This window comes from Scyliorhinus canicula, chromosome 11 (genome assembly GCF_902713615.1).
Source record: "Scyliorhinus canicula chromosome 11, sScyCan1.1, whole genome shotgun sequence".
Classification (NCBI taxonomy): domain Eukaryota; kingdom Metazoa; phylum Chordata; class Chondrichthyes; order Carcharhiniformes; family Scyliorhinidae; genus Scyliorhinus; species Scyliorhinus canicula.
Genome location: NC_052156.1, coordinates 148,132,393 through 148,159,559, shown reverse-complemented (window position 1 = coordinate 148,159,559; position 27,167 = coordinate 148,132,393). Strand labels below are relative to the sequence as shown.

The following is a 27,167-nucleotide window of genomic DNA, read 5'->3' as shown; positions in this document are numbered from 1 at the left end:
CACAGGGTCTCGCTTTATTCGGACGATCTGTTGTTGGTCGGATCCCCTGAACTTTATAAATTACTACTGGGTGACGAATATTGCGATGGTCAGGAAATGGGGAGTGGGGGAGGGGCTCGGTATGGGAGCGGATGGAGGCAGCCTCATGTCGGGACACTAATTTGGAGGCACTTTTAACAGTGCCTCTGCCATACTCGCCAGCCAGGTACTCCTGGCGACCCTGAGGGTGTGGGGACAGTGGCGATAGCACATGGGCTGGAGGGGAGTTGGTTCAGGCACCAATATGTGGCAACCACCGGTTTGCTCTGGGGGTCTGGATAGGGGGTTTCGGGGGTGGCAGAGGGCGGTGGTCGAGCGGTTTGGGGATTTGTTTATAGACGGGAGCTTTGGAGGAGGAATGTGAGCTGCCCGTTGGGAATGGGTTCCGTTACTTACAGGTAAGGGACTTTATGTGAAAGCAGGTATCGACCTTTCCGCACCTGCCGCCCCAGGGGTTACAAGATAAGGTGGCGCCGAAAGCAGGAGTTGGGGACGGGAAGGTATCGGAAATCTATAAGGAACTGATGAAATGAAAGTGAGCTCTGATAGGGAAGGTGAAGCGGAAATGGGAGGAAGAGTTGAGTGGGAGTGGAGGCTGCGTTGTGGGAGGATTCCCTGAGGAGAGTTAATGTGTCCTCGTCATACATCAGGCTTCGTCTGATACAATTTAAGGTGGTCCACAGGGCACATATGACTGTCGCATGGTTGAGCAGGTTTTTGGAAGGGGTGGAATATAGGTGTTTGCGAGTAGTCCCGCGAACCATGTCCATATGTTTTGGGCCTGTCCGAAGCTTGGAGGTTCTGGCAGGGGTTTGCCAACTTTATGTCGGGGATTCTGAAAGTAAGGGTGGTCCCCAGTCCAAAGGTGGCGATTTGTGGTGTGTCAGAAGACCCGGGAATCCAGGGGGCGAGAGAGGCTGATGTCTTGGACTTTGCTTCCCTCATAGCCTGGAGACGGATCTTGCTAGCCTGGAGGGACTCGGAGGGGTATGGGTGAGTGACATGGCAGGGTTTCTCAAGCTTGAGAAAATTAATTTCGCCCTGAGGGGCTCGATGGAAGGGTTTGCCCGGAGGTGGCAGCTGTTTGTCGACTTCTTGGGTCGGAACTAAGCTGTCAGCGGGGGTTAAAAAGAGGAGGCGGGGGCAGTGGACAAGGATGGGGCGGATGGGTGGGGAATTTATGGGTGTTGTTTATGTAAGCCATGTTGGCTGGTTTTGGGTGTGTGGTTGTCCATTGTTTTAAAATGTATAATATAAATGCCTCAATAAAATATTTTTTTTTAAAAAAAAAATTTCAATTAACTTTCTCACCAAATGCATGTTCAATTTGCTCTAAAATTGATCTTATCAAACTCAGCCACTTCCATGGGGGCAATCCCTTCTAAACATTCATTACCTTGTGGAGTAATATTCTTATCCTAGATTCACTTGGCCTATTTAGAATTTTGTCAGAAGATAATTCAAAAACTGTATAAATTGGATGTTGTGCTGTGTCTATCCAGTGAGTCAAAGGAGAATTGAACAGTTTCAATCCCTGGAGACAGGGGAGGAACTGGGTTATGGACAGTCTCCAGATTCAAACTTACAGCCCCACTGGATTTGGTGAGACAGTCCCTAAATTGATCAGCTTGTTGTAAATTTGAATCCACTGGAAAGGCAGAAAGTAGAATACACACAACGATCCCACACACTCACCAGCTGGAACCACTTTAACCTCTGAGAACAGCGAGTGGTGAACAAAAATAAAATGAGGCATGAAGGAGAGAGAGAAAATGAGTCAGATTTTCTTCCCAGTCAGAGACAGCGTCACACCTTAAAAAATCTTGGCAAATATTTGAATGGTCACATGCAAACATTAAGTGTGGTGTTTTGCTGCCTGTGGGGCAGCTTAAGTGACCTGCAGGCCTTTTAGCCTTAAAGCTACCATACGCCACTGAAACGTGAGCTGATCATTAATTCCTACCATAGGAAGTTGTGATGATTGTCCCTTTAAAGGCAACATAGGTCATGTGACCTATACTCTGCTGTGTTGCCTTTAAAGGGACAATCACCACAAAGTATAATTCTCAGATCATTTTCCATCCTTATCTAGTTAACTTGTGTAGTTAGGATTCAGTGATTCCATCAGCTCATGGTTAACTTGACTGGTTTGTGTCAAATTTTTGGATGCTGCTTTATAGTGACAACTAACCGACTTACTTTAATTGTGTTAATGATTTAGCCACGTATCGTTCACAGGAATTTGAGATGAACCAGTTCATTGAAGATACCAAGAGCACAACATCGAGGGCCGAAGGGCCTGTTCTGTGCTGTACTGTTCTATGTTCTATGTTTTCAACTCCTAGGCAGGCTGTGGACATTTATTCCCAGTTACCATATTATTTGTGGGTGACTGATGCCCATCTACCCTTAGGTATCATGTGGTCTGTGGTGAAGTGATACCTCCTTACCCACTGTTGCCATGTGGTGGAGTGACACCCCAAAGATGAAGTCCATTCTCCCCCAACTCCGCAGTACTTTCTAATTGTTGTTTTCAAATAAGCTAGACCCAATGTGCCAAGTCCCCTTGTGTATTAGAATTTTAAATCAAATGAAATATGAAATATGAAAATCGCTTATTGTCATGAGTAGGCTTCAATGAAGTTACTGTGAAAAGCCACTAGTCGCCACATTCCGGCACCTGTTCGGGGAGGCTGGTACGGGAATCGAACCGTGCTGCTGGTCTGCTTGGTCTGCTTTAAAAGCCAGCGATTTAGCTCAGTGAGCTGAGCGAAACTAATAGCAAACCTGGAACTAACTAAAGCAGAAGCAAAGTCCATGAAAATACTTTTTGTTCTAAAACCAATTTGCTTACAAATGCAGTCAGGCTGTGTCCGTTTTTCAAGTGCAAAAGGGAAACCTGAGCATCCAATATGGTGAGGCAGGGCAAGTTCATTACACACCAGAAGAGCTTCACCTATTGGTAAAATGGGTGCCTGAAATGGGTGCTTGACACTTGCCATATGCAAATAATCCACTGTCTATTTAACCAAAGTAAATTCCTGGAGAAGATCCTATGATGGAATTGCCTGCTAAGTATTTATTATTGAAATGCAGCTGTTTAATTAAAAAATATTCAATGAACTTTAAAAAAATTAATTCATGGATTGTGGGCGTCGCCACCTTGGCCAGTGTTTATTGCCCATCCCAATTAGATCATGGATCATAATATTTACATTACAGAAGGAGGCCATTCGGCCCATCGAGTCTGCATTGGCCCTTGGAAAGAGAATTGTCCTTGAGAAGATGGTGGTGAGCTACCATCTTGAACAACTAAAGTCCATATGGTGTAGGTATACCCACAGTGCTGTTAGGATTTTGACCCAGCCACAGTGAAAGAAGGTGATATGTTTTCAAGGCAGGATGATAAGTTGCTCGGAGGGGAACTCCCAGATGGTGGTGTTCCCATGTTACTGATCCCCTTGTCCTCTGGATGGTAGTAGGTTTGGGAGTTGCTGCCTTAGGATTATTGGTGAGTTCCAACTCCCAATTGCAAAATCCAGACAAATGCATTTTAATGTTCCAATGTGACTCATTTTGTAAACTACATCAGCCTCAGTGAAATTGATCAGGCTGAATTTTCAACCCATTTGCCCTCTGACAACTGGAAGGAGAATGTCTGAAATTGGTTTCACATTGAGTCCTTACAACAATTTAAAATAAATGGCTCTAGTGAGGTTTAAAAGGGGGAATTCTAATCCTTACCAAAGATAGTTAAAATTGTCAATCTTCGATCGTGTAGGCTTGCCTCACTTACACTCAATTGACCCATTGCTACATAGACACTTTTCATTGCAGGTCCTTTTAGCCAGAAAGGAGATATTAAAGCTAAACTGGATCTAATTGTGAAAAGGATGCATTCACACCACCATTATGGATAGATTCTACATGTCATACAATCTACATTGAATCTGCAGCTTTTTAAAAATAAATTTAGAGTACCCAATTATTTCCTTTTTACAATTAAGGGGTAATTTAGCATGGCCAAATCTACCTAACGTGCACATCTTTGGGTTGTGGGGGTGAAACTCATGCAGACACTGGGAGGACATACAAACTCCATACGGACCTGGGGCCGGGACCGAAACCGGATCCTCAGTGCCGTACTAACCACTGCGCCACCGTGCCGCCCCTAAGAATCCGTAGCATTTAAACATGCTATTCAGCTTTACTTGTCTGTGTTCCTGTTATGCACCACATGAGCCCCTTTCCATCTCTCCACTTGACCCTGTCAGTATATCTTTCTATTCCTTTCTTCCAAATGGGCTTATCTAGCTTCCCCTAATTAAGAATATCTATGTTGCTCAGAAGGAAGGTCATTTGGCCCATTGAGTTCATGCCAGCTTACTCCCCTTCCTTTTCCCCATAACTCATATACTTTCTCTTCAGGAGCTTATCCAATTGCCTTTTGAAAGTCACAACTGAATCTGCCTCCAGCAGACTTTCAGACAATGCATTCCAAATCCTAACCACTCACTGTGTAAAAAAATGTTTCCTTATGTCAAATTTGGTTCTTTTGCCAACAACCATAAATTGGTGCCCTCTGGTTTGGGATCCCTCTATATAAGGGAACAGTTTTGCCCTAGCCATTCTATCTAGACCCTCATGATTTTGCATTCCTCTATCAAATCTCTCGGCCTTCTCTTCTCTAAAGAGAACAAGCCCAATTTTTTTTGGTTTATCTATTTAATTGAAGCCTCTGCCTGGAAAACTTTCTCATAAACCTTTTCTGCTTTCTCCATCCTCTCTAAAACCTTCACATCCTTCCTAAAGTGCTCAGAATTGGGCAGAATACCCCGTTTGAGGCCAAACAAGTGTTTTAACTCGCCTTGTGGAAGCGCAGTCCACAATCTAACCACTCTCTGGTTAAACAAATTTCTTCTTGAGTCACTATTGGTAACCATCATATAATTTTGGCCTGCAGTTTTGGCCTCCTGCACAAGTTGAAACACATCCAAGTTTGCTAACGATACAAAGTTAGGCAGGAAAGGAAACTGTGAGGAGGATGTAAAAAAGCCTGCAAAGGGATATAGAATGGTTACGTGATTGGGTAACAAGGTGCCAGATGGAGTATAATGTGAGGAAGTGTGAAATTATCCATTTTGATAGAAAGAAATGAAAAGGCAAGATTCAGAACGTGTCCTTGTATCCGAATTAAGAAAATTAAAGTACAAGTACCGCAAGCAATTAAGGAGTCAATAGTATGATAGCTCTTATTGTGAGGGAGTTAGCTTATAAGAGTAAGGAAGTGATGCTGCTACTATATAGGGCTTTGGTGAGACCACACCTGGAGTACTGTGTACGGTTTTGGTTTCCATGCCTGAGGAAGGATATACTGGCTTTAGCAATTTAGCAATTGAATTGATTCCAGGGATGAGAAGGTTGTCAATTGATGAGATAGTGCCAGGATTCTCTCGTTCCTCGCTGCTGTGATCAGGAATCCCGGTCAGGTGGAGAAAGGAGCACCCCCCCCCCCCCCCCCCCCCGAATAACGGGTTTGCCGCATTGCGATGTTCTGAAGCGCTACCCGCTTCACCAGGACGAGGATGCCAATCACCAACTTGCATCCATTTCAATTTGATTAACGGGCTGAAAGCCGGATTCACCACCCTCCCCCATTACGTACTGACCACCACAGCGAGAAATCCTCTGGGCGGGCTTTGGTGCAAGTTTGCCCGGGTGTGTCCTTGATGCGGTGGACCCTGAGGTGGGTCAAGGGGTCCCCCAAAGTGCATCGTAAGCCCCTTCTCTCCCCCAGAATGCAAATCTGCACCTCCACCCCCACCCTCGCTGACAGGTAGGGGCATTGTCTCCCCTCCAGCATGGGAATAATGTTTTTTTAATATTCTTAAACACTCTTGCTATGATTGACAGCCCCTCACCACATCGAAAGGAGCTAATTACTTTCTGTTGTGAAACACTGACACTTGTAAAAGCTGCTGCTTTAAACACTTTTGCCTGAGGCAGCATATGTTAGGGAAGGGTAAGTGAAAATGCAGTGATTTTTCACTACTGCTTGGACTGCTCTTCAGATTTCAGGCAGGGGTGACTGAGGAAGGTCTCTGATGCCGGTTTCTGTTGGGGCATTCTGATGGGACGGTCTAATGGGGGTTATGAATGGGGAGCATCGTGAGGGAGAGATTGGGTCACCCTCATGCGTGTGTGGGGAGAGGGAAGGATGCCACTACCTGTCAGCGGGAGGGGCGGGTTGCATTGAAGGGGCCACCATCAGACCTCACTATCGGGCTACCTGATTAAAATGGTGGCCTGATAACAGAATCCGGCGAGCTCTCCACCATGCATATATTTGCATGGTAAAAGGGAGAGACATGCATACCAGCCCTACTCATTAGCGCCAGCTGAGACTTTATTAAGGACACAGGGAGTCCACACCGAGTAAAATAAGAAACAAAGTTCTATTTACACAAACAATATGTACACTACCTGGTAGCCTCACTTGGTCCATGTGATTTCCTGAACTTGTTCTGATTGCTAGAATGGGTTGGAGAAGAATTTTACAGAGTATTTTTCTCTTACTGACTCTGGGATTTTCTTTTACTTTTGTCTCTCCCAGGCCATTACTTGGCTGCAGATTGACGGAGTTGGGGAAGTGCTCGTCGTGATTGCCTGACCAGCATGGTGCAGGGTAGGCTCGATGGATCTATTGGTCTTTTAGGTCTCACCTCTCTTACTTCATCTTTTTCTCAGTTTAAGAAAGGGAAAGATCCATTTTTTCCCACATTTATTTTGCATACACAGGCATGTTCAGGTCTGGGTAACTTACCACATTAGTGTTTCGTTCTGCCGCGACAGTGCCCCTTTGTCTATGTTGTCTGTGTCGATGCCTCAGATGACAAGTAAGCAGAACAAATGCAGTAGCAAGAAAGAGGAGTAATATACCAATGATTCCACCCAATAATCCCATTTCCTTAGAACTGTACTTCCTGCTTTCTTTGGAGAGTCCGGATGGAACTACAAAATAACAGAAGAAACAAACATTAGATCAAATAGGTTGATAAAGGATGAATCTAATGGCCTGGGGGCAATGGGCGTTTGTTAGGGAAGCATTTCTTTTTTGTTGCAAGGTTTGCCTATGGTGAACTTCAGTGGTTGTAAAGAGGAGTAATTTTTGACTTGTCTCATTTTTGGACCCAGCTGCAGTACTGCGGAGACAGATTACATTCAATAAAAAATGGTGATCAATTCTCAGCTACAGGGAGCTTTCCAAAGTATATTCAGTTCATAAATATTGGCAGTGAAGAATATAATAGGCACACTGTCTGCTGTGAGTCATAATAGAGGCCAGTGAACTGATGTTAAGTACCAAAGTCTCTTGTGGTCTTTGGGTGTACATGGCCAGAATCAATGGCTGCTGTACGCCTCTATGTTGGAGCATCATGCAGAACAGTGGAAGCTCAACATGTACCGAGCAAGGATAATGATGACCTGATCTGTAAAATGCTTAGGGTCCTCCTATTATGTGACCATGTGACAATTCAAATACACCACACAGGCTGTGGTCTGGAGATTCAAGAGAAGGCCTTCCAGAAAATTATTTATTGATGCCTGGGAGTCCCTCTGTTCCCCACACTATACTCAGGGCTGGTATTCTCTGATATAAATAGGTCTTACTATTCTTTGTACAATAGACAGGAGTAGCATTTCTCTATAAAGAAACAGCTTATACATTATTTTTCCAATAATGTATAAAGAGCATTCAATTCCCTTTAATATACATGAGCTGTTTTAGGGCAACTCTTCCATATAAGGGCAAACAGAAGCTATTATTCCCTCGAACATACAGAGGAGCTGCTATTGCCTATAAATGTACTTATAACCTGATATTCCTTCAATATACACAGAGGCTGCTACTCCCCATAAGGCACACAAGTGCCACTATTCTATATAATACATTCAGTGGCTGCAATTTTTATGGTTTAGACAAGGGGCTGCCATAAATACATAGGGGTTGCTATTTGATATATTATCCACAGGGATTGTTATTCCCACTTTTATAAACAAAAGTTTCTATTCTCTAATATATTGAGGTTCTGCTATGCTATATAAAATATATGAAGACTGTTATTCTGTAGAATAAGGTTTGTTAGTTAGAAGGCTTGGGATTAGCCATATAGGCAGTCGAGAACCCATAAGTACTACTCTGATAAGTAATAACACTCATAAGTACTTAATAAAGTAGTTTGTTATGTTTACTAAATAGTTACAGCTTAAGCTCAATAGATAGGAAAAGCATACGACCTGTGACAGATGAGAGCAGTTTACTGATCCTGAAGAATGAACAAACAAAAGACACAGAGTGTGTTGGTCTCTATTTCCAGTGGAAGTAGCCCTCTACTCAGTAGCCAAAGTATTAAGGGGCTGGTTTAACAAAGGGGTTGGTTTAGCACAGTGGGCTAAATAGCTGGCTTGTAATGCAGAACAATGCAAGCAGTGCGAGTTCCATTCCCGTACCAGCCTCCCTGAACAGGCGCCGGAATGTGACGACTAGGGGCTTTTCACAGTAACTTCATTGAAGCCTACTTGTGACAATAAGTTATTATTATTAGGAAGATCTTCCATATTCTTCCTCCATCTTCCCTGTCTCTTCCTATCTGAAGAAGGCAGCTGACTGATGAGGATTGTCCCCCTGTTTCTGAGCACCTGTTCATATACTTATTTTGAGTGGCTGGTTGTTTACCTTATGTCAATCACATATCTGAATAGCTCTGGCCAATGACCACAGGACAGGTACTCAAGATGTTAGTGGAGGTCATTACTTTAGATTAAGGTCAACTTTTAGATTACTTCATGCTGAGGGCTATTTGTTAGCCCTTCTTAGACAGATAAGAGGGTACAAAACACTGCGTTATTAATTTAGGAATGTCAACATGAAAGCCTGAACCAGGAGACCGTGACATTTCTGTGTTTTTCCAGAGAAAGAAGAGAAACAACTTTTCTACCTGCTGGCCCCATGCTATGCCTACGGAATCCATAAGATTTCTCCAAATAATTCTATAAATATTCTGAAAAGTACCATTTATTACAGGCTGCAGCCAGGAACTGTCATTCCCTGTACTATACACATGGCTTCTATTCCCTATTTTATTTTATTTTATATACAGAGGAATTACTATTCCCAACAACATATTGAGGTGCTGTTATTACCTATAATGTGCTTAGGTCCTGCTATTTCCCATAATGTACACAGGGGTTGCAATTCTCTACAATATACAAAGGGGCTGTCATTCTTTCTGATATGCAGAGGGGCTACTTTTTTCTTTAATACACAGAGGAGCTGCTATTCCCTACATAACACAAAGTGGTTGCAATGTATTGTTTTGTGCATGGACTGCTGTTTTCTTTAATATCATAGACAGGGCTGCTATTTCCAATAATGTGACAGAGGTACTGCTATTACCCATAATGTAAACAAGTTCCCCTGTTCCCTATCATATTTACAGTGTCTATTATACCCTACAAGGGACTGTTATTCATATAAGTTACACAGGGTCTTACCTGGTACAAAGTAACTCTTCAAGAGTCAGTACTCCTAGAAGATGAGGGAAGTTCTATATGAAATTATAGTCCTGCTTAGGGATGCAAATATTTGTTGCCGCTCTAACTGCACCGTGCGATCCTGTGACGTCAACACACTGCTTTACTTAGTAGGCCATTTTATTGTAAGAACCAGCAAGGTCACATCATCTCCAGTACTTTTAGCTAGGATCACAGTAGGATGCTCTGGTATAGACCTGGAACTCTCACAGAGACAATGGGCTAATTCTCATTCATTCATGATTTCCTTTACAGCAATAACTTGTTGACTTGCATGTTGAATTGCCATAGATGGCAATGGTAGTACACATGAGTTGGCAAAAGATGACTTGCAAACAGTCCCATCAGTTTCTCCACTTAGCACATTGGAAGATTCAGCACAGTTTCTGAGTGATAACAGGTCACTCACCCCATTAAGGAACATTGGAGTTGCTTAATGGAAAAAGACCAAGGTCCTTCTACTTTTTACCACCCTATTAGTCATATGAGACAAGAATAATGGAGTTGCTGACTAATCATGAAAATCAATGTCTATCAATCAGTCTACTGCAGACCTGGATCTAAAATGAGGAAATCCCTTGCGGTGGAAGGTAGTTTAAAAGTTGTCTATTCCTCCAGAACTTACTACACTCACCACATTTCAAGGCTCAAGTCAGGAGTGTGATAGAATACTCTCCATGATTTGGAACATCATCTGATTTGGGATTATTACCAGGCTAACACTGCTTTGGTATAATCAATGGGCTAGGAGAGGTTTATATTTTTGTTGATAGGCCTACCAGGCTGACTTGAGTGCAGAATCTCAATGTTGACCCTGGTGCTGACCACATCCCCAGATTCGTTGTCAGATCCAACAATCTGCAGATGAGTGAAAACGAAAGTTTAGTATCAATTTGGAATGAAATATGAAAAGTATTTGAGAGAATAATAGTGAAAATTCATTCCATTGGCAGTGAATCAGTGATATGAGAGTCCAAACTGAGGACGTTACTAGAGGCATAACGAGGGGGAAGAGAAGGAATATTCTACACAAAGGCCTATTAGAACATAGGATCCAGTTCTGTAAGGGACTTTTCAAAAAATAAATTTAGAGTACCCAGTTTTTAAGGGGCAATTTAGCATGGCCAATTCACCTACCCTGCACATCTTTGGGTTGTGGGGGTGAGACCCACGCAAACACAAGGAGAAAGTGCAAACTCCGCACGGACAGTGACCTGGGGCCGGGATCGAACCCAGGTCCTTGGCGCTGTGAGGCAGCAGTGCTAACCACTGTGCCACCATACTGTCTCTGTAAGGGACTGTTAGAGGCAAGTCAGTCAAAGCAATGATGGCAATTAGAGAGATATTTGATATAAATATTGAAAAGGAAAGTAGGGATTGGCCTCCTTGAACTGCTGGTAGCAAGTTTGAAAATGGATTGATAGGCCACTTCAGAGAGCAGTTTAGTCTGAGATTGTAGTCACATATGGGCCAAACAGGATAAGGATCCTGAGATTCCTCCTCTGAAAAACATTAGGGAAGCAACTGAACTTTTATAACAAATCCAACAGTTTCATGAACAACTTTACTGATACTAAAGTTCACAAAAAATCTGGAAATAAAAACTGAGTTCAAATTCTCTGAACCGTGGGAACACATGTTCTCTGGATTGCTAGTCCAAGCTTCTGGATACCTGTGCAACCATTTGGATTACAACACCGGGGATCCAGATTGCTAGTTGAGGCATTTGGATTACTGGTTTAGACATCAGGATTACTCTGCCAGTATCACAATCACTACACTCCTGTACACCACAGCACGGGTTAGCTGCAGAGTAACATTTCACTTAATCATAACTCATTTTTTTAATAAACATTTTATTGAGGTATTTCTTTGGCATTGTAACAGCAACAAAATCAACAATGTACATAACAAGGAAAATATTAACATAGTGCAAATACCACCCCCCTCTCCCACAGAACCATTATTTCCCTCCCTAATCTACGCTAGCCCCCCCCCCCCCCCCCCCCCCCCCTTCTGCTGACGATTAATTCTCTGCGAAGAAGTCGACGAATGGTTGCCACCTCTGGGCGAACCCTAACAGAGACCCTCTCATGGCGAACTTATTTTTCTCCAGACAGAGGAAGCTAGCCATGTCAGATAGCCAGGTCTCCGATTTCTGGGGCTTCGAGTCCCTCCATGCTAGTAGTATCCGCCTCCGGGCTACCAGGGAAGCAAAGGCCAGAACATCTGCCTCTTTCTCCTCCAGGATTCCCGGATCCTGCGACACCCCGAAAATCGCCACCTCTGGACTTATTGCCACCCTCGTATTTAATATTTTGGACATGATGTCGGCAAACCCCTGCTAAAATCCCCTCAGTTTTGGACATGCCCAGAACATGTGCACATGGTTCGCTGCCCCCCCCCCCCCCCCCCCCCCCGCACACTTTGCACACCTGTCATCCATCCTGAAGAATCTGCTCACCAAGGCCACTGTCAAGTGAGCCTGGTGAACGACCTTAAACTGGATCAGGCTGAGCCTGGAGTTGCGGTCGCATTGACCCTACCCAACGCATCCGCCGAAAGGCCCTCCTCTATCTCTCCCCCCAGCTCTTCCTCCCACTTTCGCTTCAGCTCCTCGGTTTGTGTCTCCGCCGAACCCATAAGCTCCTTATATATGCCCGAGACACTCCCCTCTCCTATCCATCCTCTAGAAACCACCCCATCCTGAATCCCCCTTAGCGGCAGGAGTGGGAAGGTTGGTACCTGCCTCTGCAGAAAGTCCAGCACCTGCAGATATCAAAATTCATTTCCCCCCGCCAATTCAAACTTCTCCTCCAGCGCCCTCATATTCGGGAAGCTTCCTTCTATAAACAAGTCCCCCATCCTCTCAATCCCTGCTCTCCGCCAAATTCAGAACCTCCCGTCCATCCTCCCCGGGCAAACCGATGATTATCGCAGATTGGGGACCACACCGATGCAACCTCTGCTCCCAGATGTCTCCTCCACTGCCCCCAGACTCTCAGGGCGGCCATCACCACTGGACTGGTGGAGTACCGCGCCGGCGGGAACGGCAGAGGCGCTGTTACCAACGCCCCCAGACTTGTGCCCTTACACGAAACCGCCTCCATGCGCACCCACGCCGGCTCCCCACCAACCAGCCACCTCCTCACCATGGCTATATTAGCCGCCCAGTAATCACTGCTGAAATTCGGCAGCGCCAGCCCATCCTCCCCCCGACTCCGCTCGAGCATTGCCCTCTTCACTCGCGGGGACTTGCCCCCCACAAAAAGCCCATAATAACTTTATTGATCCGCTTAAAAAAGGACCACGGGATGAAGATGGGGAGGCATTGAAAAACGAAAAGGAACCTCGGGAGGACCGTCATTTTTACCGATTGAACTCTGCTCACCAGAGTCAATGGGAGCGCATCCCATCTCTGGAAAACCTCCTTCATCTGCTCCACCAGCCGGGCCAAGTTCAATTTATGTAGCCTGTCCCAATCGCTCGCCACTTGGATACCCAGGTACCTGAAGCTGTCCCCTACCAGTCTGAAAGGCAGTTCCCCCAGTCACCTCTCTTGACCTCTCACCTGGACCACAAACATCTCGCTCTTCCCCATATTGAGGTTATACTCCGAAAACCGGCCGAATTTCCCCAAAATACCCATAATTTAATCCATCTCCATTGGGTCTGAGACATACAACAGTAGGTCATCCGCATACAGCGAGACTCTGTGCTCCAACCCCCCCCCCCCCCCCCCCCCCCCCCCAGACCAGCCCCTGAGGCCCTCAGAGCTATTGCCAGCGCAAACAGCAGTAGGGAGAGGGGGCATCGCTGTCTCGTCCCCCGGTGCAGTCTGAAATAGTCTGAAGTCATCCTGTTTGTTCCTACACTTGCAACCGGAGCCCGGTACAGCAACCTAACTCAGTCAGTAAAGCCCCTCCCAAAACCGAACCGCTCCAGCACCTCCCATAAATAATCCCACTCAACCCGGTCAAAGGCTTTCTCCGCATCCATCGCGACCATTACCTCAACCTTCCGGGGGCATCATGATCACGTTTAACAGCCTTCTTACATTGGCCACCAGCTGCCTATCCTTAACGAACCCCGTCTGATCCTCCACAATAACATCCAGTATGAGGTTCCCCAAGGTCCAAGAGGAGCTGGTAGAGGGGCTGGGGGCGCAGATAGGGTTAGAGGAGCTAGTCAAGGGGATTGGGCATATGCAGTCGGGGAAGGCGCCGGGGCCAGACGGGTTCCCGGTGGAATTTTACAAAAAATATGCGGATCTGGTGGGCCCTGTGCTGGTGCGAGCCTTCAATGAGGCATGGGAGGGGGGGGCTCTGCCCCCGACAATGTCGCAGGCACTGATCTCTCTGATCTTGAAGCGGGACAAGGACCCCGTGCAGTGTGGGTCATATAGGCCTATCTCGCTCCTGAATGTGGACGCCAAGCTGCTGGCAAAGATCCTGGCTACCAGGATAGAGGATTGTGTGCCAGGGGTGATACACGAGGACCAGACGGGTTTTGTGAAAGGGCGGCAGCTTAATACGAATGTGCGGAGACTGCTAAACGTCATCATGATGCCGGCAGTGGAGGGGGAGGAGGAGATAGTGGTGGCATTGGACGCGGAGAAAGCATTTGATAGGGTGGAGTGGAAGTACCTGTGGGAGACGCTGGAACGGTTTGGATTTGGGGAGGGATTTATTAAATGGGTGAAGCTGCTCTATTCAGCCCCGACGGCAAGTGTAGTGACGAATGGTAGGAGATCGGAGTATTTTGGGCTCCACCGGGGGACCAGACAGGGGTGCCCCTTGTCCCCCCTGCTCTTCGCACTGGCAATTGAACCGTTGGCGATGGCACTGAGGGGCTCAGGGGGGTGGAGAGGGCTGACAAGGGGCGGGGAGGAGCACCGGGTATCGCTATACGCGGACGACCTGCTGCTATGCGTGGCAGACCCAGAAGGGGGAATGCCGGAGGTGATGGAACTGCTAGCAGAATTCGGGGACTTTTCGGGGTACAAGCTAAACTTGGGTAAGAGTGAGGTATTTGTGATACACCCAGGGGACCAGGAAGAGGGAATCGGGAGACTCCCGTTGAAGAGAGCAGGAAAGAGTTTTAGATATTTAGGGGTGCAGGTGGCAAGGAACTGGGGGACTCTCCACAAGTTGAACTTCTCTAGGCTGGTGGAACAGATGGAGGAGGAATTTAAAAGGTGGGACATGGTGCCGCTATCGCTGGCGGGCAGAGTGCAGTCCGTTAAAATGACGGTCCTCCCGAGGTTTTTGTTTTTATTTCAGTGCTTGCCCATCTTCCTCCCTAGGGCCTTTTTCAAAAAGGTGACGAGCAGCATCATGAGCTACGTGTGGGCGCACGGCACCCCAAGGGTGAGGAGGGTCTTCTTGGAGCGGAGTAGGGAGAGTGGAGGGCTGGCATTACCCAACCTTTCGGGGTATTACTGGGCGGCTAATGTATCGATGGTGCGCAAGTGGATGATGGAAGGGGAGGGGGCAGCTTGGAAACGAATGGAGAGGGCGTCCTGTGGCAGCATAAGCCTGGGGGCCCTAGTAACGGCGCCATGGCCTCTCCCTCCCACGAGGTACACCACGAGCCCGGTGGTGGCGGCCACCCTCAAGATCTGGGGGCAGTGGAGGCGACACAGGGGGGAAGTGGGAGGTCTGATGGAGGCACCGTTAAGAGGGAACCATAGATTCATCCCGGGGAACATGGACGGGGGATTCCAGAGCTGGCACAGGGTGGGCATCAGGCAGCTGAAGGATCTGTTTGTAGATGGGAGGTTTGCGAGCCTGAGAGAGCTGGAGGAGAAATTCGGGCTCCCCCCGGGCAACGTGTTTCGACATTTGCAGGTGAAGGCATTTGCTAGACGCCAGGTGGAAGGGTTCCCCTTGCTCCCCAGCAGGGGGGCGAGCGATAGGGTGCTCTCGGGGGTCTGGGTCGGAGGGGGGAGGATATCGGACATATACAAAGTAATGCAGGAGGCTGAGGAGGCATCAGTAGAGGAGCTGAAAGCCAAGTGGGAGGGGGAGCTGGGAGAGCAGATAGAGGATGGGACATGGGCTGTTGCCCTGGAGAGGGTTAATTCTTCCTCCTCGTGTGCGAGGCTTAGCCTCATTCAATTTAAGGTGCTACATAGAGCCCATATGACGGGGACAAGGATGAGTCGGTTCTTTGGGGGTGAGGACAGATGTGTCAGGTGTTCGGGAAGTCCATCGAACCATGTCCATATGTTTTGGGCATGTCCGGCACTGGAGGAGTTCTGGAAGGGGGTGGCAAGGACGGTGTCGAGGGTGGTGGGATCCAGGGTCAAACCAGGATGGGGACTAGCGATTTTTGGGGTTGGGGTGGAGCCGGGGGTACAGGAGGCGAGAGAGGCCGGAGTACTGGCCTTTGCGTCCCTAGTTGCGCGAAGAAGGATACTGATACAGTGGAAGGACGCGAGGCCTCCAAGCGTGGAAACTTGGATTAATGACATGGCAAGCTTTATCCAGTTGGAAAGGGTCAAATTCGCCCTCAGAGGGTCGGTACAAGGGTTCTTCAGGCGGTGGCAGCCTTTCCTCGACTTTTTGGCTCAAAGATAGGGTGCAGAGGTCGCAGCAGCAGCAACCCGGGGGGGGGGGGGGGGGGGGGGGTGGCAACAACGGGTGTGGTGGGTTATTTAAGGTTGTAATGCGGGCAAATTTGTTCGCAGTTCATGTTTGATGTTAATTGTTGCTTTGTTTGTTTTTGGGGGGGGAGGGGGGGAGGGACAGCGCGTGCGGGGGGTCGGGCGGGGGGGGGATATTGGTTAAGAGGGAATATTTTGTAACAGTCTATGGTTAGGGGGGGTAAATATTTTCATGTAAAAAATCTCTTCAATAAAAATTATTTAAAAAAAAAAAAATAACATCCAGTACACAGTCCTCAATCCTGGAGGACAATATTTTGGCCAGAAGATTGGCATCTATGTTCAACAAGGAAATCGGCCAGAAAGACCCACATAGCTCTGTGTCCTTGTCCCGTTTCAGGATGAGCGAGATCATGGCCTGTGACATTGTCTGGGGCAGAACCCCTCTTTCCTTAGCCTCGTTAAAGACCTTCATCGGCACCGGCCTCAATATTCCGGAGAACTTTTTATAGAACTCAACTGGATACCCATCCGGTCCCGGGGCCTTACCCGACTGCATAACCTTCAAACCCTCCACTATCTCCTCCAGCCAGATCCCAAGTCAGCCCCTCCAGGAAGTGCCTCATCCCCTCCGGCCCCACAGGGGGTTCCGACCTGTACAACCTGCTGTAAAAATCCCGAAAGGCCTTACTCACCCCTGCCGAGTCCCCAACTAAGTTCCCATCCCCGTCAATAACTTTCCCTATTTCTCTAGCTGCCTCCCTCTTTCTGAGCTGCTGTGCAAGCGTCACTTAATCATAACTCTTCCTCCCCCCGGCCCTCTTGAATATATTGCTCAACCCTTACCTGCAGCATGTACTTTTCGTGTGCATGAAGCCAATCAGTTCGAGCAAGTAGGAGCCCATCTTGTGTGACCTGGAATAGCTGTGTGTGATTGGACTGATGTTTCAGGGCGTAGATAAGATTTGGATTTCTGCCCTGAGGAAACACAAAGACATAAAGTCAGGCAGAGAAATTTACATTAATTTAGAACAATTGAACTTTTCCACTGCTGCCTATATCCCCTTTTCATTGCATTCATTTACTCTGAGAGACGTGTCATGTTCTGTAGACTGGCCAAAGTGAATGATGAACTACAGAACATCTAGTTTAAATAATTAATTATGAAACAACTGCGTGATAAGATAACTAGGATAAATAAAATAATAAACTACCAACACTAATTAACTATTGTAGTGCTACTGCAAAATACATCTATCCTCCAGCTCGACCTACTCCCAACTCCCCCGCCACAGGGCCATGTGGTGGGTTTTACACTGCCACATAGTGGTCGGAAGTCGTGCATAACATTATTTACAAACTTGTTTTATGCACATCATCACAAGGGGCTATATCCTGACTTGACCACTGTCCTGATGAGGTGATGGATCCCAGATGAAATATCTTATCATTGTAATGGTCAGGGTGTTTGGTCCATGGTGAAATATCTCAACATCAAAACTATTTAGAGAGAATCATAAATCCAGAAGTCTATTGGCAGAGTGAAGGGATGAAATGTCTATTTATTTTTCAAATATTCATCCATTTCCCTTTTAAAACTTATCCTGGATTCTGTTTCCACTGTTTTCTCAGGTAGCATTAGTCCCTGTCCCAACAGCTTATGGCATAAAAGAAAATTCTACTAAACTTTACCTGGATTCTTTTGAAAGGTGTTAAATTTGGTAGTCTAGTTACTAGCTCAACCACCAATGAGAATAGTTAACTAATTTATCTTATCAAAACTTCTCATATTTATCAAGACTTTAGACCTCTGCTCAACTTTGTCTATTCTAATGAAAAAAGCCCCAATTTCCCTAGTCTTCCTTCATATCTGAAGCCTCTAATTTCTAGTCTTATGTCTCAAACTAAAAGAAATATCGTATTTCTAAAATAATCAGAGGAAAATGTTTATCTGCACCTGTATTGACTCCCCTCTTCTCTTCATGTAGTATCTTCGATTATTCGAGGGTCCCCAAACCACAACTTACGCTGTGATTTTGTTTCCCTTTTTTTTTCAATTAAGGGCCAATTTAGCGTGTCCAAATCACCGACCTTGTACATCTTTTGGGTTGTGGGGGTGAGACCCACATAGACAAGTGGGAGAATGTGCAAACTTCACATGGTCAGTGACCCGGGGCTGTTATCGAACGGGGGTCCTCGGTGCTGTAAGGCAGCAGTGCTAACCACTGCGCCGCCTGATGCTGTGATTTTATTACAGGGTAAGGAAAGGAGGCAGGTCCTAACTCCATGTCAGTCAGATTGGGGTTCAAATCACCACTAAGGACTCTGTGTCCGTACTCTGTTGGAGTTTAGAAGGATGAGGGGGGATCTTATTGAAACTTACAGGATACTGCGAGGCCTGGATAGAGTGGACATGGAGAGGATGTTTCCACTTGTAGGAAAAACTAGAACCAGAGGACACAATCTCAGACTAAAGGGACGATCTTTTAAAACAGAGATGAGGAGGAATTTCTTCAGCCAGAGGATGGTGAATCTGTGGAACTCTTTGCCGCAGAAGGCTGTGGAGGACAAATCACAGAGTGTCTTTAAGATAGAGATAGGTTCTTGATTAATAAGGGGATCCAGGGTTATGGGGAGAAGACAGGGGAATGGGTATGAGAAAAATATCAGCCATGATTGAACCGAGGAGTAGACTCGATGGGCCAAGTGGCCTAATTCTGCTCCTTTGCCTTATGGTCTTATGTTGGTATTATTTTGAATTATTTTCTTCACGATCATTCGCTAATGAGTATGATTGTCCACCTAAGAAACTCCATGTCACTGGTCATAGGTTCTATGGATCCTTGCGTGGCTGTTGAACCATATCATAGAGCCGCAACTTCAACTGCACATTTGCCAGATGTTTCCCGGAGGTAGGCTTGGTCCTTGTTCTTGAGATCATTTGTTTTTTAGGCACCTTTTCCGAACCTCCTCTTGTTGTCGGGTGTGCTCAAAGAATTGTGTCCCTTCAGTCAGGAGGCACCTCCAGTTAGGTTTTTTCTGAGCAAGGGTCTCCCAGGCAGTGACGTCTATGTTGCATTTTTTGAGGTATGTCTTCAGGGTTTCTTTGAAGTGCTTCCTTTGTCCTCCTCTGGTTCGGGTGTCTTCGTTGAGCTGGACGAAGAATATTTACTTTGGCAATCGAAACTCTGGCATCCTAAAGATGTGGCTGGTCCAGTGGAGTTGGTTTCGGTTGACTATGGCCTCAATGCTGCTACTCTTGGCACCTTCAAGGATGCTGATGTTAGTACGTCTGTCCTTCCAGCAGATGTGAATAATCCATCTCAGACAGCGTTGATGGTACCTTCAGGGCCTTCAGCTGGTGTCTGTATGAAGCCCAGGTTTCAGAGCTGAATAGAAGAGGTGGGAGAATGATGGCCTTGTACACAAGGATGTAGTATCAGCACAGATGACACGGTCATCAAAGATTCTCCTCCTTAGGCATCCGAAGGCGACGCTCGCGAATTGAATACAATGTTGGATCTCCATTTCAATGTCAGCCTTAGATGAAAGTTGGCTCCCCAGATAGGCAAAATGTTCCACATGTGGGAGGGTTTCTCCACTGATCTTGATGGAGGGAGAGACCGGATCCTGTCCTGGGGTGGGTTGGTTGAGGAATTGAGTCTTCCTGAGGTTGAGGCTGGGACCGATTCTTCGGTATACTTCTGCGAAGACACAGCTTGGAGATTCTCTTCTGAGAGTGGAGATGGCGATGTCATCCGCATATTGAAGTTCCACGAGTGATGTCACTGTCGCTTTCTTCTCAGATTAAGTTTTCCGTCCATCCAGTAGACGATGTCCATTCCACTGGGAAGCTTGTTCTTGACCAAGTGAAGATGGTGGCAGTGAAACTGGAGAAAAGGGTGGGGGCGATTATGCATCCCTGCTTGATTCCAGTCTTGACCTCAAAGATTTCTGTCTCATTTCCATCAGTGAGGACTGTCGCTGACATCTTGTCAGGTTGGAATTGGAGGATGTTGATGAATTTCTCTGGACAGCCAGCCTTTGACAGGGTCTTCCATAGTGCTTCCCGACATGAGTCAAACGCCTCAGTCAGATCAACAAAGGCCATGTCGAATGGCTGATGTTGCTCCTGGCATTTCCCTTGAAGTGTCTGAGCTGTTAAAATCATGTCCGTTGTTCCATAGTTTGGTTGGAAGCCACACTGTCTTTCCAGAAGGATTTCTCCAGAGACTGGAAGTAGACGGCTCGCAAGAATTTGGGAGATGATCATCCCGGCGATTAGGGAGATTCCTCGGTAGGTCCTACTGTCCGCTTTGTCTCCTTTTTTGAAGATGATGATGATGGCATTCTGAAGTCTTCTCTGTCCATTATTTTCAGGAACAGCTGATTGAGATTACGGGTGATCGCTGCTTCTCCAAGTTTAAATATCTCTACTGGAATCCTGTCCACGCCTGCGATTCTTCCATTCCTCATGTGTTTTATATAGTGGCTTTGACTTCCTCCATGCTTGGTGGGGGTCCAAGATCATCTTTGGTTGGGAATTGGGTGATTTCCTCAAACACGTCCTCATATACGATTGTATCACAGTTTGGGAATTCTTTGAAGTGTTCTCTCAATCAAAGGTTGATGTTTTTCCTGGGCGCAATTTGAAAACAAAGAGTCCCGTTGTGGGTGGGCTTAGTGGGGTGTTTCTTGACGTCTCTCACGCCAGGAATGACCCAGCTATTGAACAGGACTCAGTAGGGAAGGCCCCGCCGAGGTCAGTGTGGCCTCTGAGGAGCTGCGCTCGTCAATGACCCCCGGACCTCCCCAACGCCCCAACTCACTTGTTGGGCGGTCCACAACCCCGCCTCAGCCGAGCTCATAAAGGCAGGGCACTCCCAGGCACGATCCCCGGCACGGGCAAAATGCCACATTGGCACCCTGGTAGTGCTTCTGCGCTGGCACCTAGGAGGGCCTCCAATCACATGGGAGACCCGGATCAGTGTGATGCGGCCATTGGATCGCACCCTCTGTCTCTTAAAAAGTTTATTTTTTCTTCTGGTGGCACTGAGGAAGCCCCAGGTGTCATGCTGGTCGACGGGGAGTTGCAACTCCTTAGTTTTCTCAGTCCACCATTGGTTCTTGATTTCCATAGTTCTGCTTTGTACCTCCGCCTTTGATGTTTGATGAGTTTGATGAGTTCTCCTTGCCTTACGGGTGATGTTGTTTTCTTCTAGTTGAAGCTTTCTTCTAGTTGTTGATGAGGTCTTGGATGATGTGGTCATTCTTGTTGAACCAGTCTTGGTGTTTCCTGGTCTTGTAGCCAACAGTTTCTTCACAGCTTGAGATGATGGGTGTCATCAACTCTTGACAGTTTACCTCCACACTATTGGCATGAACAATTTGGAGATTTTGGTGAAAACACTGTTGAAAGTTCACTTGCATGCTTGGCTCTTGAGGCCGTTGAATGTTGATCTTTGTTCTGAGCTATTTCTTCATTTCTTCATCTTCCACTGCTTCTGGTGGAATTTGATGGACGTAGAGGAGCGGGTGAGCCGGTGGTCTGTCCAGACGTCCTAGGCCCAACCATCTTCAGTTGCTTCATCAATAACCTCCCTTCCATCATAAGGTCAGAAGTGGGGATGTTTGCGGATGACTGCACAATACTCAGCACCATTCGTGACTCCTCGAATAATGAAGCAGTCAGTCCAAGTCGCAATGCAGCAAGATCTAGACAATATCCAGTCTTGGGCTGACAAGTGGCAAGTTACATTCGCACCACACATGTGCCTGGCAATGACCGTCTCCTACAAGAGAGGATCTAACCACCGCCCCTTGATGTTCAATGGCATTATCATCGCTGAATCCCTCCACAGTTGACATGCTGGGGGTTGCCATTGATCAGAAACTTAACTGGACTGGCCATATTAATATTATGGCTACCAAGGCAGGTCTTGGTAACTCATTTCCTGACCTTCCAATGCCTGTCCACCATCTGCAAGGCACATGCCAGGAGTGTAATGGAATACTCTGCACTTGCCTGGATGAGTGCAGATCCAATAACACTCAAGAAACTCAACAACATTCAGGACAAGGCAGCCCACTTGATTGCTTCCCGTTCCATAAACATTCAAACCCTCCACCACCAACGAACAGCCATGTGTACCATCTACAAGACGCACTGCAATAACTCACCAAGGTTCCTTCGACTGCACCTTCCAAACTCACGACCACTACCATCTAGAAGGACAACAGCAGCAGATACCTGGGAACCTCACCATCTGGAGGTTTCCCTCCAAGACACTCGCCATCTTGACTTGGAAATATATTGTTGTTCCTTCACTTGCTGGGGCAACATTCTGGAACTCCCTCCCTAACAGCACAGTGGTTGTACCTACACCTCAAGGGCTGTAGCGGTTCAAGGCGACGACTCACCACCGCCTTCTGAAGGACAACAAGGAATGGGCAATAAATGCTGGCCTATCCAACGACACCCACATCCCCTAAATTAATTATTTGAAAAAGTTGACTGCACTGATCATCACTTTGGTGGCGGGACTGATCGTGGATGTCTCCAGGAAGTCTTGAACTTGTCTTTTTGGCAAGCAGTGTGTTAGTGATGACAGACTGGTATTCCATACATTTGGTGAACAGGAGACGCCATTGGAGTTGCTACTCCCAACTCTTCTTTCCGATGGTTCTTTTCCAGAGCTGGGAGTCCTTTCTGATCCTGGCGTCGAAGTCCCCAAGGAGGATGATCTTATCCTCTGTAGAAATGTTGGAGAGTCCCTCATGGACCTGTGTTCGATCCCGGTCCCGGGTCACTGTCCTTGTGGAGATGCACATTCTCCCTGTGTCTGCGTGGGTCTCACCCCCACAACCCAAAGATGTGCAGGGTAGGTGAATTGGCCACGCTAAATTGCCTCTCAATTAAAAAAAAAAGAATGTTGGAGAGTATGGTGTTGAAGGTGGAGTAAAAGCCTTCTTTGCACTCACCAAACCATGACTTATGCTGCGATTTTATTACAGCGCAAGGCAAGGAGGAAGGTCCTAACTCCATGCCAGCCAGAATGGGGATCAAATGCCACATTGTTGGTATTGTTCTGAACTGTATGCTACCTGTTTAGCCGACTGAGCTAATCACTTCTGTATTTACCCCAGCACATCCTTTTATCATTTAAAAATACACATGGATTAGAGAACCCAATTGTTATGACCCCCAAGGACTGTGCTTGATTCCATTTCCCTCTTACACAGCTGAGTATGACTCCACTGGTATTTACGGGTGGGGTTTCCCCTTAACAAGGGAAATCCACACAATATAAAAACCCTGTCCTGGGTCCAGGTTAGGGAGGGTGACCCTTCGGGGAGAGGAGTTACAGCCTTTCGTATTTTTGCGTATACTACTAAACATATCGTTAATTCCTACCCGATTTGGCCCACTATGGTCATATTGTCAGCAACACACGACAGGAACACACCTGGACAATATGACCATAGTGGGCCAAATCTTGAATAACGACGAGTCAGAATACAGGAGGGAGATAGAGATCTTAGTGGAGTGGTGCAGCGACAATAATCTCTCCCTCAATGCCAGCAAAACTAAAGAGCTGGTCATTAACTTCAGGAAGCAAAGTACTGCACACACCCCTGTCAGCATCAACGGGGCCGAGGTGGAGATGGTTAACAGCTTCAAATTCGGGGGGTAAACATCACCAAAAATCTGTCCTGGTCCATCCACATCGACGCTACCACCAAGAAAGCACAACAGCGCTTATACTTCCTCAGGAAACTGAGGAAATTCAGCATGTCCACATTAACGCTTACCAACTTTTACAGATGCCCCATAGAAAGCATCCTATCGGGTGCATCACAGCCTGGTATGGCAACTGCTCGGCCCAGGACCGCAAGAAACTTCAGAGAGTTGTGAACACAGCTCAGTCCATCACATGACCCTGCCTCCCATCCATTGACTCCATCTACTTCCTGCAGCCTGGGGAAAGCGGGCAGCATATATCAAAGACCCCTCCTACCCAGCTTACTCACTCTTCCAACTTCTTCCATCGGGCAGGAGATACAGAAGTCTGAGAACACGCACGAACAGCTTCTTCCCCGCTGTTGCCAGACTCCTAAACGACTTTCTTATGGACTGACCTGATTAACACTACACCCTGTATGCTTCATCCGATGCTGGTGTTTATGTAGTTACATTGTGTACCTTGTGTTGCCCTATTATGTATTTTCTTTTTTTTAAATTTTCTTTTCATGTACTTAATGATCTGTTGAGCTGCTCGCAGAAAAATACTTTTCACTGTACCTCGTTACAGGTGACAAAAATTCAATCCAACCATCTGAATGCAAGAGAGCATAAGCTAAGTGTATTTAACATTTTAAGCCCTGTATCATTGTGGTGAATCTGCTCTGCACGCCCATTTCTCCCCCTACAAGTACAACATATTTTTTCTGAGCTCAGAAAGAAAGGACAAATTTTAGGGCTCTGGCGAAATGGAAGGTGAATGCACCTAAGTGGACAACTCTGTCAAAGAGCAAACATGGGCATGATGGATCAAAGTGCCTCCTTATGTGATTCCTTGATTCTGTGAGATGGGGCATGATCAAGGCTCAATACAACTAAAGAATCACTTCCCTCTCTTTGATATTCCTAGCCCTTTGAGATAAATGGTGGGCTCAAGACTGGGAGAAATCACCTGCCCTCTTCAAATCTAGCCTCAGATTATTCACATCAAGCCTGGCAAGTAGCGGGAACCTTGGTTTAATGTTTCATTGTCACTCCTGACAGCGGAAAAGCAGAGGTATGGGGGAACGAAGCCTGGAAAGTAAACAGAACTCACGTTTTTGAAATCTTGGTCCACTGCTTTCACCAGTAAGGGTTTATTGCCATAAGTGACAACCAGGGCAAGGGGGTTTGATTGCTCTTGAACAAATCCCTTATACTCGATCTTGTTAAACCGTGGCCGATGGCGATTCTGGGCAAAGACGTGAATCAACACCTTGGTCACTGTGTATTTACTGGGGTCATCCACCTGGGAAGCCTCGAGAGAAGAACATCAAGTAATTCAGCTGTGTTCACCCGAGTGTCATACACACAATCACTCGTTATTTCCTGTCTGCACTTCACTCTTAAATATTAAACACATTAGCGTGTGTAATGGGTCGTGCAGAACAGGGGACCCCAGGCTTGATCCCCAAGCTTAGTCTGCTCATTTTTAGATATCATTTGCAACATATGAATAGGCCATTTGGGCAATTGACCCATTCCGGTGTTTATGCTCCACATTAGCCTCTTCTAACAATATTTCATCGCACACTAACAGCATATCCTTCTGTTCCATTTTCCTTTATTATCCAACTTCCCCTCTATCAAATCCATGCTATTCACCTCAAATACTCCCATGTGATAGCAAGTTCCACATTCTGAGTAAAGAAGTTACTCCTAAATGACCGAATTACTGACCATCTTATATTCATGATCCCTGGTTTTGGACTTAAAAGGAAACATCTACTCTATCATATTAAACCTCTTTATAATTGTAATGACCTCTATCAGGTCACTCCTTTAGCTTCTCTTTTTTAGAGACAGGGATCCTAGTCTCTTCAAGCCATCATGATAGTTACATCTCTTTCAGTTCAATATGATCCATCTCAGTCTTTTTTTAATGTAATTTTGAAACCAGAACCTGCACAGCTCCCTAAATATGGTCGATGCAAAGTTTGATAATGGTTTAACATTGTTTCTCTGCTTTTCAATGTGAGAAATCCTGGCCAAAGTACCTGGAGTACGAAAAGAAATTCAGCCAGGGGTCCTGTTTGTGATGCGACCCAGTGACTTCTGAGAGTCAGTTGTGGATCTCAAGACAGATCAGTCTCGACTCTGATGTAACATTTGCTGCAATATGTGCCAATGATTTTTATCTAAGTTCATTATTGAAGAAGAGTTAGCTGAGTTGCCACTAAACCCAATAGGGCCTTCAGGAAGAAGGGAGGGAAAGAGGGTTAGCAATTTATTCAGGAATGCTCTCTGCTCTGACCCATTCCCTGACAGTACAGCTGAAGAAGGGGGCCTTTTATGGTTTAATCTGCAGGAGGTGCTGGCCTGTATCGAAGTCTTGGACAATTACATGATGGCCTGTTCACTCATTGTCACACCGATTGTTTTTAACAACTGAATAATGGCTGATCGTGTTTTCTTTACCATGATTGTCAGAGAGAACGAGGGAGTCTGCGCATAGCTCCGGACTGGCCACCTCATCATTATCGCTCCAGTAACATTGTTGATTTCAAACCTGCCATTATCATCACCTGCAGAGGAGAAACACCAGTGAGACCACACTGCAGCTCTCACACTAACCCCACCTCATCACTCCTGCTAATTCCCACATCCTAGTTTTCTCACTGACCCCTCAATCACAACTCTCCCGCTGACCACACAACCCAGCTCTCTCACTCTCCCCCATCACCTCAGCTCACTCTCTCTGTTACACCCCCACCCTCAGTATAAGCTTTTCAATTACAACATCCTCTGTTATCCACTCCACCCTCAGTACTATTATATAGTGGGGGGTTTTAAAAGCTATTTTACTTCATACTAAGAGGTGGCCATTTGAACAGATTTGCTTGTCTTTCAGAGCTCAGACCTTCAAGAATTGAGTATATAATTGCTGTTTGAAGTCCCATGTCTCCATCTTCTGCTAGTATGGGGCCCGGGGAGAGCTGGAGGGCACGGAACTGTAATAGAAAAAAAACTGAAATCAGCACAAACTGGAATCTCCTCCAGACCTTTTTACAAAACATTTGAAATGTGTCAGTATGCTGAAGCCAGTCAGTGCTGGGGAACAGAACATGCTCCCATTGTATGTCCTCAATGTTAGATCAACCAGAGAATGAGTTTGTTGGAGAGAATTAACACCTCTGTAATACCCCA

The 27,167-nt window shown here is 46.3% G+C and overlaps 1 protein-coding gene across 6 annotated transcripts in view; it reads right to left on the bottom strand.

Annotated features, from left to right (window-relative positions):
• LOC119973485 overlaps window positions 1-27,167 on the bottom strand; it is a 69,116-nt gene that overhangs the window by 5,629 nt on the left and 36,320 nt on the right. For 5 of the 6 annotated variants that reach the window (XM_038811706.1, XM_038811711.1, XM_038811705.1 and 2 more), the window contains 7 exons: window positions 26,881-26,971; window positions 26,439-26,545; window positions 25,078-25,278; window positions 17,087-17,218; window positions 10,413-10,491; window positions 6,863-7,050; window positions 1,735-1,755 (listed from right to left, as the gene is read on the bottom strand). In XM_038811706.1, coding sequence (XP_038667634.1) covers window positions 1,735-1,755; window positions 6,863-7,050; window positions 10,413-10,491; window positions 17,087-17,218; window positions 25,078-25,278; window positions 26,439-26,545; window positions 26,881-26,971 — 819 coding nt within the window. The remainder of the gene's footprint in view (window positions 1-1,734; window positions 1,756-6,862; window positions 7,051-10,412; window positions 10,492-17,086; window positions 17,219-25,077; window positions 25,279-26,438; window positions 26,546-26,880; window positions 26,972-27,167) is intronic. The other variant, XM_038811709.1, reaches the window with a different exon arrangement.